Source organism: Euleptes europaea, chromosome 4, assembly GCF_029931775.1.
Source record: "Euleptes europaea isolate rEulEur1 chromosome 4, rEulEur1.hap1, whole genome shotgun sequence".
Taxonomy (NCBI): Eukaryota; Metazoa; Chordata; class Lepidosauria; order Squamata; family Sphaerodactylidae; genus Euleptes; species Euleptes europaea.
In genome coordinates, this window is record NC_079315.1 from 81912570 (window position 1) to 81927200 (window position 14631).

General features: G+C 41.7%; 1 protein-coding gene across 1 annotated transcript in view; it reads right to left on the reverse strand.

Annotated features, from left to right (window-relative positions):
• ADGRV1 (adhesion G protein-coupled receptor V1) overlaps window positions 1–14631 on the reverse strand; it is a 321712-nt gene that overhangs the window by 201133 nt on the left and 105948 nt on the right. The window contains exons 49-57 of the mRNA XM_056849141.1: window positions 14090–14342; window positions 13326–13448; window positions 12413–12635; window positions 11373–11577; window positions 10275–10421; window positions 8378–8633; window positions 6881–7083; window positions 4187–4363; window positions 2960–3142 (exon numbers count right to left, since the gene is read on the reverse strand). Of these exons, the coding sequence (XP_056705119.1) occupies window positions 2960–3142; window positions 4187–4363; window positions 6881–7083; window positions 8378–8633; window positions 10275–10421; window positions 11373–11577; window positions 12413–12635; window positions 13326–13448; window positions 14090–14342 (1770 nt within the window). The remainder of the gene's footprint in view (window positions 1–2959; window positions 3143–4186; window positions 4364–6880; window positions 7084–8377; window positions 8634–10274; window positions 10422–11372; window positions 11578–12412; window positions 12636–13325; window positions 13449–14089; window positions 14343–14631) is intronic.

Sequence of the window (14631 nt, forward strand, 5' to 3'; positions counted from 1 at the left end):
CCAGGATTGATCGCCAGTCACCGTTGCGTTTGGGCACTGTGAAAAAATAGGAATATACCTCTGCGTATAGCTCTGCTGGTGGAACAGGCTCGATGGCTTTTATGTTTAGCAGATGTTCTATTACGGCCCTGGTACGGGCATGCTTCTCCTGTTTGTAGGCGGTGTGAGAGACAATGAAGTGATCTGGGGGAATCTTGCGAAATTCCAATTTGTAGCCGTTGCGAATGATGCTTGCTACCCAAGCATCTGGACGAGTAGGTTCCCAGAACTGGAGAAAGTGTTGAAGTCTCCCGCCTACCGGAAGCTGAGCATAGTCATTGCTTTCCTGGTTTGTCATTGAATCTGGCTGGTTTGTCTTGGCTCTGGTTGAACTGAGATGACTTTCCAAATCTGGAGCCTCTACGGAAGAATCCTCTTCCTGAAGACCAGCCTCCCCTTTTGTTATCAGCCCTTGGCCGGGACAGGGTGTGGGAGGTCCGAAAGGGTCGGTAGGACGAGTACGAGGGTTTGCTTTCCTTCTTAAGGTACTTGGGAAGAGCCTTCTTCTTGTCTTTTGTCTCGATGAGGATATCGTCCAGTTTGGTTCCAAAGAGACGGTCGCCCTCGAAGGGGTAGCCCAGGAGGATTGATTTCGAGCCGTTGTCCGCTGACCAGGGACAAAGCCATAGAGCCCGATGGGTTACTGCGGTTGCTGCTAGGGCTCTGGCAGACAAGGTTACAGAGTCCAGGGTGGCATCCGCCAGGAAGGTCACCGCCTTGAGGACCCGATTTAAGCCATCCAAAACTCTTCTGTTTTCCTGTGGGACTAAATCAATTAATTTTCTTGACCACATAATACATGCACGTGACACCAGGGCTGCAGTGGCTGAAGCTTGGATAGAGGTCGCAGAGGCCTCATGTGCTTTTCTAGCGGCGTAGTCCGCCTTCCTATCTAGGCGGTCTCTTATATTGCCTGTCCCATCTTGAGAGACCATGCCTGTGGAATGTAAATCTGATACCGGAGCTTCTACTAAGGGGACTTGGAGTAATTTCTCCCCCCTGGGCTCTAAGGAGTAGAACTTCTTGATGGCGGTGGGGAACGGTCTGCCTGACAAGGGCCTTTCCCACTCTGCCCTTACCAGATCCTCAAAGTATTCGGGGAATGGAACAGAGCGTGATTGGCTTCTCAGACTGGCAAAGAATTCCTTATTGCCCCTGAATTTGGCTTTACTTTTGGTTGCCTCATTCTGTTCATCCTCATACAAATCCAGGGTAGCCATAACCTTGGAAAGGAGGGTCTGGTAGTCTTCCCCAGCAAAAAGGCGAGATTGCTGTTCCTGGGAAGCAGTTTCCTCCCCACTCTCTTCTCCTTCTCCCAAGGAGAATTCGCCTTCCTCCCTCTCGCTTTCGTCAGAAGATGGCGGGGAAAGGCTGGGCTTACTAGACAGGGGGGAAGGCTGCCTAGCTGCCTTGGAAGACCTGGCATGGCTAGTGACTTTGGGGCCTCTCTGGCTTTTGTACTTTGGGCGCACAGAGACCGATCTTCCTGGGGAAGAGGCTCTGGAGCTGGCAACCTCCCTAAAGGAGGACTCCCCGACCTGGGCGAATTCCTCCCGAAGAGCTTGCCTCATAAGGTCGATCATGGCCCGGTTGCCCACACCTCCCACTGGCCAGGGGAACGGAGGGGTTGGTACGTTACCGGACCCGGCTGCTGCCTCGACTCCTGCGACGTCCTTCTGGCAGGAACCTGAAGCGCCGGGATCCAACTCACCCTCGTTGCCCCCTTGGGCCGAACGGGGAGTTGCGGCGGCCATTTTGTCCGCTTTTCGCGCTCTCCTTGGCACCTCTCTTTTTGTTTGCCACTGTCGTTTCCACGCTGGGCTTCGACCGCCCACTCTCCCCGCGGAGTTTAGAGGATGCCCCTTGCGTCCACCGGGACGACAGGAGTCCGGAGACTTGCTCTTCGTCCCTGGACATGAGCTCTTCAATAACCTCCTCCTGGCTGCCTGCCATTCCCCTCGGGGCTTGAACGAGGAAGGGGGGGGGAGGAGAAGGATTCACACCACAAACCTCAAAACTGAGAAGTGGGGGGAAAGGAAGAAGAAGGAAGCAAACGTGGGATGTTAGCTAACAAAAGGTGTAGAGAAGGAATAGATAGAAAAAGGAAATGAGGATTAAAAGATAGGCTAACTGTAGAGCTTGCTCAAAAGCCTGCTTCTCCCTCTAAGGCAGGAGGAAAAACTGGAAAGCAGGGGGCGCACCTAGCCCAGAGAGAGAGAAGTGAAGACTTTAACTCCTGCCTCCCTGAGCATAGGACGATAAAACCCGCTGATAAGATGTCCTCCGAGCTCAGTTGGAGAAAGTAAGCTGGTTATGCAAGTATTTTTAAACTAAAAAACAATGGGTGGGTTCTGAAAACTCCTTCAGGTTACCATTCATAAGGTGATTGTGGAAGCTTTCCTCCTGTTAACAGACACCTGCTTGGATGTGATGTGTTCTTGTTTTTTTTTTTTAAGTTAGCATGGGGAAAGGGTACACGTTTAAAGGATAACCAAAAGACCACACCATTGCATGATTAAATGCAATTACCATGTAAAAAACATGGATACAAAAAATACAGCCTAACAGCTTCCGGAAAGAGAAACTGATAAGTACCTGATTATCCAAAGTGTGTATTCATCAACATTATTTTATTTAATCTAAAATATTTATATCCCACTCTCTGTTAAAAGCAAAAGACCGCCTTGCTTAAGTTTCAGCCATCATAAAACAGAAGGGAAAAAAATCTGAAAATATACTAATGCATTCAAACACTAACAGTATAAATCAAGTACCAAAAAAAATTAGGGTTGGATCCAATGAACCCTTCCGCTGAGCAAGACTCCTATTGGATCCAATAGAAGCAACTGGGGTGAAGAGAAGAGAAACTTTATACAAATATACACACAAAAGCCATGCAAGTCAATAAAAGCCTGCATACTTGTCCATCTGTAAAGGTAAGATTCCCAAATGATGGTGTAAAGTCATCCAGGCTAGCAGTGGCAGGTGTGGCTTCCCAATACAAATGTGCGGATCCAAACCTTCCTGCCTTTCGAACAACGGGTAACTTAATAACATTCTCTGGTGGAGGGACCTCATAACCAGTCACCGTTCCACTTATATCCTGGAAAGAAAAATAAAATGTGCATAATGACACCTCTTAGGCACAGAAGAAGAACAAAGCTGCTTACTTTCACTGCAACTGGGGGCCATCAAATGCAACAATCAAGTCCAAAACATTATATCTCAGTCCTGTGCAAAGAGAATGAAGAACAAAATAACTGGCACTACTTAATATATGACTTAAAACACAAGACAGTGATATTGGCTCAGTTCAGACATAACATGAAGCCATAGTTTAACTGAAACTAAATATGGTTAGTGTTATTGCCTGAATGCACACCACTCCACTAACTACGGTTAGTTAGGGTCTGCCAAACCAGGATCTGAAACCATGGTTTGAACCATTTTTTTAACCTCCTAAATATAGTTTTGCATGACGTACAAACCCAGACATCCTGTCTTAATCCTCTTATGTTTTTTTTAATTATGTCTGAATGCAGCAGTTGGCTATTGCAGTATAAAGGTAGTTATGCTAAAAGCTAGAATCAGTCACTTTGAAATATTTAAAAGCCGCCACCACCTCTTTACAAGGTAAAGTTTGAAGCCTTATGGTCCCTGCACAACCCGGTGGTTTGCACACTTTGGATAATACCACAGAAAAAACCCTTCTTAAATCCCAATCTGACCTTCCCATTGTGTTTCACTACAAATTTGTGGTCACAGAATTCAAACAAGCAGTAGCTGCTACCCTGCCAATGCCCCTTAAATCCCCTGTATGCTGCTACTGACACTGGGATTCTTTGCTTTTTGTTGACCCTTCCTTGCATTCTTGTAACACTGAGGCTCCTATTATTCCTTCACCCAAAGCTGCAGCTACTCGAGAGGCAGCTGTACATACAAAAGCGTCCCTTCCATTTGCTGCTACAGCAAAACTACTAACCCCACTGAAATTGTTTGGTGGGGTTAGTAGTTAGCTATTAAGGCTTGTCTGAGGTTCCTCAGCAACAAGGCCGTACATTCTGTCTCTAAATGAAGTCAGTTTCAGATGATGTGGACCAAGTGTAATCACTGTACAGGGCAGTGGCATTTTTCAGGTTGCACTCACCTTGGTAGCATTGAAATTAAACACTCCACTGGGATCATCATTCTCTTCAATCATTATCTCAGCTATTTCTAAGCCGATTCTCTTCACACTTGGCTGCCCTCCAGTGAGTGAAGAGTCCAGCAATTGCACATTGCTAATGTTGATTACAAATCCTTCCTGTAATTCTGGTATTGTATCCTGTAAAGGGAGGAGGGAACATATGCTTTAAAAAAAAAAGGGTTTGCTCATTCAGATTATTATTTTGGGTAGTTTATAAAGAGCAATCAAGCACCAGTTAAACATGAATTAACTATGGGTATAATCCCAAGGACACTTTCCAGGAAGTAAGCCTGATTGAAAAAAAAATGGGATTTGCTTCCAAGTAGACATGCTTATGATTGCTCCCTAAAACACTAAATATAGCATATTAACCAACCAGGTTTATGAATGTCTTTTCCCCACTCAATCTAGGAAAGTTTACCTGAAACAGAATAAGGGTACTGTAAAAGAGCAATTCCCAGCGTTACTTTTGACTAATGAGAAACACCACCATCCCCATGCTTCAGGCCATGATCAAGTGAGATCACGGGGCTGATGATTTGCTACTTGCACATGCTAAACTACATGGATGAATCTGCCATACAGATTCTGGGCGAGACCTAGACTCACATATTCGGTTACCTTACCTTTTCAAATCCCGTGTGATAGAAAGTATGATATGCTGCACATTAAAGCTGTTCTGTTATTCAGTTTAAATTTATGTGACCTCTGCCCTGTTGAAGGCGTGCACTGCTTTGCCAATCAGGAGTAGATTAATTCCTCCTTGAAACACACCTCCCCTTACCAACCTTTTCAACCCGTGTTCCATGAGGGAAACATGCTAAACTGAAACCATCTTCATTCCACCTATACACTTAGACCCTTTTACATTGGCCTTGCCTCCCATCCTTGTTTTGTGCTAAGCTGGCTTCATGCCATGAACCCAGGAGAATTTCTCTGTGTGTTTTTCTTAATTTGTGTATTTTTCTTAATCTATTACATTTCTACCTGACTCTTCCTCCAAGGAACTCAGAGCAATGTATACTTGTGTGTCCCTGCCTTCATTTTCCTCACCACAACCGTGTGAGGTCAGTTAGTCTGAAGGACAGTGACTGACCCAAGGTCATCCAGTGAGCTTCATGGCAGAGTGATGATTTGAGCATGAGTCTTTCCAGTCTTACTTTGGCATTCTTATCACTGGGTAATGTCCCAAAATAGCTAATTGCTCTGACAAGATGCACCAAGTACTGCAAATATGCATGATTTCTAAGCCTAAACCTACCATGTGATCTTAGGGCAACATCCTACCTAGACATTTATTTAAAATATTTTGATCCTATTTCTTGATAAAAAGATTGCAAGGCAAATTAAGATAAAACAAATGCCATTAAGACATCAAAATAAAATTAATTACACATCCATTAATAAAAATACACAAAACAGCGATCAAACCAGCACCAAAAATTAAAGCAAAGATAAGGTGGGGTGGAAGAGTACAGGAGACCCACTCAAAAATACACACAGCAACATTTAAGGAAAAAATCAACCAAAAGCAGAGGAGAAAAATAATGTTTTAACTAGAGATGCCATGAATTTCTCAGAGAAACCGTTTGGCAGTCAAACTGACCCTGTTCATCACTGTGAGCCAATCGGGTATTTTCAGATTGCACCAAGCAACTTGAACAGGTGCCAAACAAGTCTGCAGTTGGTTGTTGGTCAAGAAACCAACTCTCAGATGATTGTGGCATCAGGTGGGAATCGGGTTCTGATCCAACTCCTTGGCAAAATAGCTACACAGTGAAACTGCAAAGGGGAGAGGAGAAAGGGCTCGGTTCTCTTCTCTCCATCCATAATAATGTTTTTCTCTTTATTGCAAAAGGGATAAAAAATTTCTGCTAAGAGGACTGACTGCTTGTCTGAAGTCACCAGTTGGCCAATGCATGTCTAAGACTCACATATTCCCTGCTGGAACCCATTCTGGCCCTATTGGTTCCAAACGGGACTCCGGGTACTGATCTGAATTCTAGTGTTTGGAAGGCATTGCTGGATTAGCTAAACATATTCTGATAACATTGGTAACTGACAGCTCATTCCTGAGAGCTGCAGTGGCCGAGGACTGTGTGGCCACAGAGGTGCCGTGGCACCTCCAAAGAGGTTTGGGCTCTGCAGCAGGGGGGGTAAAGGGTGTTTTAAAACAGAAAAATAAGAAAAGGGTGGGAAGCCCCATTGAAAACAGCAACATTGTGCCAACGAAAAGCTGGTGCAGCACCACTGTTGCTAAAGCGGGTGTTCCCAGGCTGAAAGGGGTTAGGAAGCTGCCTACTGGCAGCTCCGCCCCCCGGAACACCAGCATGAGGACTCGCGCTGGCAGGACACCGATGGGAGGCCAAGCCAGCGTCCAAGGGCTGCTCTGCTGCGGCAGTTCAGGGGGGCCAATGCAAGTGGCACTACACTGGCATCTGTGCCAGTTTGCATGGCACAAGTGGCATGGATGCTGGCGTAGGAGTCACAGTGCCTCCTAAGCCCATTCAGCCCCCAAGCTCAGAAATGGGCTGTGAGAAGAGCTATCCCGTTTTTCCAGAATAATTCACATGAACTAGGAAGTATTTGTACAATTCATGTGCCAGCCAATTGTAGGATTGCTAGGAACTTGAACACATAATTTCACATACTCACCGGCAGAATGGTTACAGTGACAGAAGCCATAGTCATGTTCTCTGCCATAATAACAGTTTTGTTTTCTAATTTATAATCCTCATTTTCCACGGCTTGATTGATAAAAGGGAGTGAAAAAACAGGTTTGGATATCAACTGCACACTGATATTGCCAACAAATCCTTGTTCTCGAAGAACATGTAAAGTGATAATCGTTGATTTCTCTGAAAGATTGAAGAACAAATGTGTAATGAAACTAGCCAACATATGGTTTCTTGATTTAGTTTCTTCTGCTTCAGTGTACTCTATTTGTCATGTTATCAGATTCCTGGAACAATCAGAGTGCTAATCGGCTGAAACGTAAGGCTAAATGCATTTTAGAATACTTCAAAGCTACATGAATCCCTCAAGAATTTAAAAGAGGTTGAGGATTATTTAGTAAGGTGCAAGAAACAGTGTGCGCCACATACTTTTTAACAAGGGCTGCATTCTTTCTTTTTGTTTTACACTAACCATCCATCTTCCTTGCCACTCCCAATCCAATGACTATATTTCAAAAGCAATCCTAAGCAGTTCTAAGCAGTCCCACGTTATTCAGTGGGGCTTACTCTCCCAGGACACTGTCTTTAGGGCTGCAGCTTTCATTCACCTTCCCAGGCCCTGCTCCAGGTGCTCTTACCTGCTGAGATCAGGCAAGTGCAATCTGGGAGATGATATTCTCAGCCATGGCACCAGAACTCTAGAACCCTCTCCACAGGGAGACAAATCTGTCCCCTTCTGCTGCCATCTTCCACCAGTGGGTGGAGACTTCTTTGTTTCATTTGGCATTCCCTCAATAATCCCACCTTCCTGCCCCATGTTTTAATTGTTGTTTTTGTGTTGTTGTAGTGTATTTTAACTTTGAAATGCATCAGGGAGGTCCTGGGGTCCTGACAGCCATTTGTTTTCCCAGGGAAAAGAGCCATAAAATGCACAAAGAGGTCAGAGACAGCAGAGATGTATTTCTACAGAGAGAGAACCATTTTCCTATCTGCCAAGGTGGACAATATTCTACAATTTATAGTCCAACACTCTTAACCACTATGCTACACTGGTTCTCAGATGGTTCTTGCATAGAGCTAAGTTATGGCCCATGAAATGTTTTGTGAGGCACTTCTCGGGTACCTGAGTATAAAATACCTGCATACCATACTAGTAATAAAGGGTAAACACATATCCCAAAATTTATAGCATGGCATATCTGAGTTTTTTTAATTACTTTATGGTCCAATAGTTTACTAATAAACTATTGCCAGAAAGAGATCTGGAAGTATCCACATATAAAGCCATCCACATTTAGAACCAATTTTTAGAATTGTGGGTTATTATGTATTAGTATAATTAAGGAATTACAATGTGATATAATGTTTTATGATGTAAGCCACTCTGAGCCTGACTTTGGTCGAGATAGAGCGGGATATAAATCCAAAAATAAATAAATGTATTTTTCCCTCTTGCAAGATAATAGAATTAACTCACCTTCAGGCTCTGCTACTTTTACAGACAACGAGTCCATGTGCCATCCTACTATGCCATAAGGGGAGTCATTAGGCAAAATGGTAAGTACAGCTTTTGCTCTGTTTGGGTCAATGATGGCTCCTCTTTTCGGATCTCGAATACCCACAGTGCTGACATGAGTGAGAGTAATAATCACCCTCTCTGCAACTTCAGGAATGACATCGGAAAGGACTGTTAGGGTGATTGTAGACAAGGCTTGGCCTTCTGAAAATGTAATCTAAATATTGGAAAGAAAATACCGTACAGAATACAATTCAAACCAGTGGTGGGGCAGCACGGCATCATTAGAGTAAACAGTGCACAGCAAAGCAATTTAATCTAGTAAAGTTTAGGTATTGTTAAGTTCCACTGATTCCAAAGGGGAGATTTTGAGCATGAGTTTGGTTTTTCCCACTGGAGGAAGTGCTTAACATTGGCTCAACAGTGTCACTGATTTCATTAAAAACCTCAAAAATTTATGCAACATAGAATCATAGAGTTGCAAGGTACTACCATGGTCATCTAGTCCAACCCACTGCACAACACAGGAAATTCACAACTACCTCTTCCCCACACCCCCACATGAATGAACTGTATATATTTAAACTTTTTGTACAATTAAGCCAAACAGAACAACACTATATATAGTTAGGAAATAAGACTGGCTTCCCACTCAATAAGAATATGGTTTAACAATGATAAAAGTGATATCAATAGGCATCAGTGGAAGAGAGAAATGCCTTTAAATATCACATATAGTTTGATTTACTTGTTGTCAATAACTGTTGAAAACAGTCCACTTGAAGAATGACTCAGTCTTCAATATTAATTTGGGTTTAAGAAACATATGTTAAGCTTTTTTGGTAAATTGGGGAAACCATGGGGGGGAATCTTATTAAAATAAGGAAAACCATATTAAAATTATTTAACTCTAGTTAACCTTCCTGCGTGGTGTAGTGTTTAGGAGCGGTGGACCCTAATCTGGAGAACCGGGTTGATTCCTCACTCCTCCACATGAGTGGCGGACTCTAATCTGGGGAACTAGGTTCGTTTCCCCATTCCTACACATGAAGCCAGCTGGGTGACACTGGGCTAGTCACAGTTCTCTCTGAACTCTCTCAGCCTCATCTACCTCACAAGGTGTCTGTTGTGAGGAGAGGAAGAGAAGAAGATTGTATGCTGGTTTGATACTCCTTAAAAGGTAAAGAAAGTTGGCATATAAAAACCAACTCTTCTTCTTCAATGCAACAAAATAAGTTCTACTAGCTATGGAATTATGAGCTAATATACTTAAATTTTATAAAGAGAAAAAGTTGATTATTTGACAGCACAAGCCTATGTACTCTAGCCACAGGGTTGCAGTGTGAATCAGATGGTTTATACTATTTGTACTGTTACAATTCAATTCAATGTAATAACATAATTTGTATAAGTTAGCCCACTATTAGTAAATCTGTTTTTAAGCACTTGTATGTACAATCAGGTAATACATTTGTTCCCTGATACATTAGTAATTAGGACATAACCCTAGTTATATCTTAAGACATAAGGTAAAGGTCCCCTGTGCAAGCACCGGGTCATTCCTGACCCATGGGGTGACATCACATCCCGACATTTCCTAGGCAGACTTTGTTTACGGGGTGGTTTGCCAGTGCCTTCCCCAGTCATCTTCCCTTTACCCCCAGCAAGCCGGGTACTCATTTTACCAACCTCAGAAGGATGGAAGGCTGAGTCAACCTTGAGCCGGCTACCTGAAACCGACTTCCGTTGGGATCGAACTCAGGTCGTGAGCAGAGCTTGGACTGCAGTACTGCAGCTTACCACTCTGTGCCTCATCTTAAGACACAGCCTGCAATAAAAGTTTTGTTAAAATACTTACCACTCCTGAAGTCGGAAATATATCACTAATGCTCCCATTGGCTACCCACTGCACTGTAACACGTCCATAGGCTCCTATTAAGCGTTCAATATTCAGTGTGATTAAGGTGTCTCGCTCCATTTCTTCAAATTGCTTAAATAAAGAATTCTAAACAAGAAGAAATACAGTATTAAGGTATTCAGTGTAACAGCTATTTATTAGCATTCAGCATGAATAGGTTTGGATGGGTGAGTCCTAACTGACTGGACCTGGGCGTTTCCAGCCTTCCTCTTGCTTGTGCAGCTCCCTGCACTTCCTCTCACCCCAGCCACTTGCAAAGGTCATGTGACCTTCAGGGACAGTGCTGGAAGCAGTGCAGGGAGATCCAGCTCAGAGAAGACAGTCGCAACCTTGCACAAGCAAAGTGCCTTCTATGCTACGAAAGGGTTGATTTAGATACAACCTCCTGTATTTGAGTTTCCAAATGCTATGTATGGAATTGCTCTTATTTCCAGAGATTCTGAATGCTCATAGTTTTTCTGAAGCCAATGCAGAACAGCAGCTACAGTGCAAAAGAGACCTAAGGCTGAAATTCCCACTCAGCTCATGGACTAGTTACTTTCTCTCAGCTATCAACTCACATGCAGTTGGGAGGGAGATAAATCTACATATCAGACCCCAAGTTCCTGATAGAATACATGTGTGATAAACAAATTAACAAATGCTCACTTTCATAGATAAACCTAATATCAACCTCAAGTATTGCTTCTCATATCATAACAAATCAAACTGCAGAACGACGGGTAGATTCAAGTCCAGTAGCACCTTAGGGACCAACAAGATTTTCGGAGTATAAGCTAGAGTCTAAGTTCTCTTTGTTGGTGCAGAATGAATATATAAGAAGTAAATTCCAATTTCTAGTGAATGACACAAAGGAAATTGCTAGTAAATAATATGAAGGGATATTTTTGCTTGGAGCTGCTACTTCTGCACAATCTGTACAGCTTTACACAATGGCATAAAGTGAGAATAAGCAGATTCAAGAAGGATACAGTTTCTAACCAGTCATCTTCTGATTCTGACCTACTGCAAACACAGTTCAGTATAACTCAATATTACCTGGGCAAATGCAACAACGCCATGAGCATCATCATTTGAGGGAATAATTATGGTTACATAACCATTAGCACCAATTTCTGCACCGCCTTTTGGGTTTTTCAGCCATACTCGAAAACATTCTTCTTCCTCTGGGATTGTGTCATCAAAGATATTGATTGCCAGCACAATCTCCTTGTCTCCAGGTTCAAATATCAGTTCACCTGAACTAGCATTAAAACACACATAGGAAACATAATTATGATTAAAGGCTTGTTTTACAAGATAAATATAGAAAAAAACGTGATTTTTTGTCAGAGCACAAACAACAACATATCTCCAGTTATTTCACAGAGGTCAAACACGGCAAATCAGATATCAGGTGTTACTAAAAGGGTCAAGTGGGCAACCTGATACTAGCCACACCCTGCACTACCTAAAGTCAGCAGAGCATTCTATCTAGAATGCAAACAAGGCCTTAAGAAGAATTGCCTGGAAGATCTTCCTTTTCTTGCACCCCACCCCCTTTATTATTATCCAGCTTGATGAAGAGTTCTGGAGAACTCAAAAGGTTGTGTTGTGTTTATTTCAGCTGATTTTAATAAAATATATTACACTGTTTTTGTTTTGTTTTTTCCTATGAACCAACATGGCTACATATATCCTCAGATGTCATTTTTGTTTTAGCTTTACAAGGAAATCTGACTCATACATATTTTGACCAAGCATATTACACTAGATTTCTCCTCTCCCCCAATGGTTTTAGAGGACACCGATGCTACAGCAGAAGGGAGAAGGCAAGGAAGTTTGTTTCTGTAAGCGCCACATCATTTGCTTTAGTTAGGCTCTGCCCACTGATTTGTGCATTTTGTAGTTCTTTCACTAGAGATTCAAAGGATAAGAAACTAAGAACAGAAGGGATTTCATTAATGTTCCATAATGCTGTAGCAAAGAAACAAACAAGAAGAAAGAGTCCATGAAGGAACTTTACAAATTATAACTAATTAAAACATTAGGATAGGAAGAATTATTTATATAGCCAAAGGATAAAATCAGAAACCTACCTAGGTATAAAATCTGATTGGTTGGAGATAGCAGTCAGCTCACAGACATAAGAGTAGAAATCTCCAGACAGAACAATCAAGCTTTTGTTGAAATTAAGTGATCCTACATTGAGAGTGGTGAAATGATTGGCAGAAGGGCCTTCGAGTACTTGAGAGAACCGATTTATTTCTGAATTCCAGGAATAGAGAGCTGACTTATCCTTGCTAGCAAACAGCACATGTACTGCATCAGGAAACATATGAAAGGGAGAACTTTAAAGAGACAAACTGTCAACATTTAACAGAGAGAAAGGTGAGCTCTAAGTATATGCTTAAGACCTAATTTAACTTTATATTTACTCCTAGAATGGGGAGTAGCCGTAATGGAACAGCTTGCTCTGCCCAGAGAGCTACAAAAACTATTAACTTTAGTTCTGTTCAACCAACTTTATTTTAAGTCCAATACTGAAATATCATTCTAGTAATAGTGCTGTTCTTTCAGTCTACACTATTAAATTATTTGCTTTTTACAAAACCAATATATTCATCAATATAGTGCTTATTCCATTTTGGTACACCCTGAACTCCATAATAATAATAAAAAAGAGAGAGGATGCCATACAGATTGCAGGAAAAGAAGTCACAGTAAATCACAAAACACAAACACATTAATTATCCTTTTAAACACAGGTATTAACATCACTTTAGATCACCAACGTAAATAAGAAGAACCCAGCTGAATCAGGCCAATGGTCCATCTAGTCCCGTTTCCCACAGAGGCTGGACAGATACCCTGAAAGCTCTACCCACTACATGTAATTAAAAAACATACTTGCATTCTTCACACACAATGGCATATACAGCCGGCATACATTTTCTCCTACAAACAATATGAGCGAGGCATCATAAGGGCATCTGAGTTCTGCCACCTTACCTAACCCTGAGGGTGGGAGAAAAGTATGGATTTCATTTACAGCTTTGATTGAAAGAGACTGAAAATGCCGGAAGGAAGACTGCCCTGTCTCCCAGACAAATATTTCACATGTGTTGCTGGTCCCTGTGAAGAACAACAAAAGGAAGACTATGGAAGTTGCATATAAATAAACAAAATAATTATTCGTATTGGTGCCTGGTACACTAACATATTATATTTGTACCTGATAATATTTATTTAAGATATTTCTATACCGATTTTCCTTGCAGCTCAAAGCAGGTTCCAATAACAAATGACCATGTATGTATCTCTATATGCCTTAAGAAGAATATATTTTCCCATTACAGACCTTAAAAACAGGAGATATATGATGCGGCTAAACAGATGGGACAAATTACTGCCATTAGTCAATTACAAGTTCTCTCTCTCTCTCTCTCTCTCCCCCCCCCCTCTCTCTCCCTCTCTCTAATACTAAGTGTCAGGGTGAAAAAACCTTTTAAAAGCAACTAACACATAGGAAATGAATACAAACAGTTGTTAAATTACCAGCTTCAAATATGCATCTCAAAAAAAGCACATGCTGTACATTCAACATTATGTTTATGCTATACATGGTCAAGGGCATGTTTGTTAAAAACTGGCCTAGAAACATTTTCTTGATAAGAGGAAAGCAATTTCCATTCTCATTTCATGATTCTATTTCCATAGTAACAGCTGAATCTTAATATATTTCCATTAGGTGGAGATTTTGTATATATTAATACCTTTTGCAAAAATTAAGTAGATGTCAGATTCAGAAGTCAAGGCTTTCACTTGTGTTATTCCATTGACTGGCACTTCATGAAACTTTCTAAATTTGTTGTCTGACCATTCATATAAAAGAGAATTGTGGCTGGAATCTGATGGAACAACTACAAGATAAAGGGTGCCTCCCCTGGGAAACACAGCCATGCCTAGAGCACCATTCACGAAGAGTTCATGATGGAATACAAAGATGCCATTATCCCAGAGGAAGATCTGTATAAAATAAAAGAAATCTAAATACAATTAAGTGTCTGAAAGAAATTGAATATCATGTTAAAATACCATTGCCTTCCATATAAAAGAACTAGATGTTTCCTTAGAATATGAAAAATGAGTTATGTTTCTTGCATATGAATAAGATACTTGAGTCTAATTAAATAAATCATTCATGTAAGTATCAGCATTATCACTCTAGTTCCATAACAGAAAATTAAAATTTGGCAGACTCAAGTTGTATGCAATGGTTGTTTTTTCACTGATGGAAGGGCTCTTCTACTGGTGG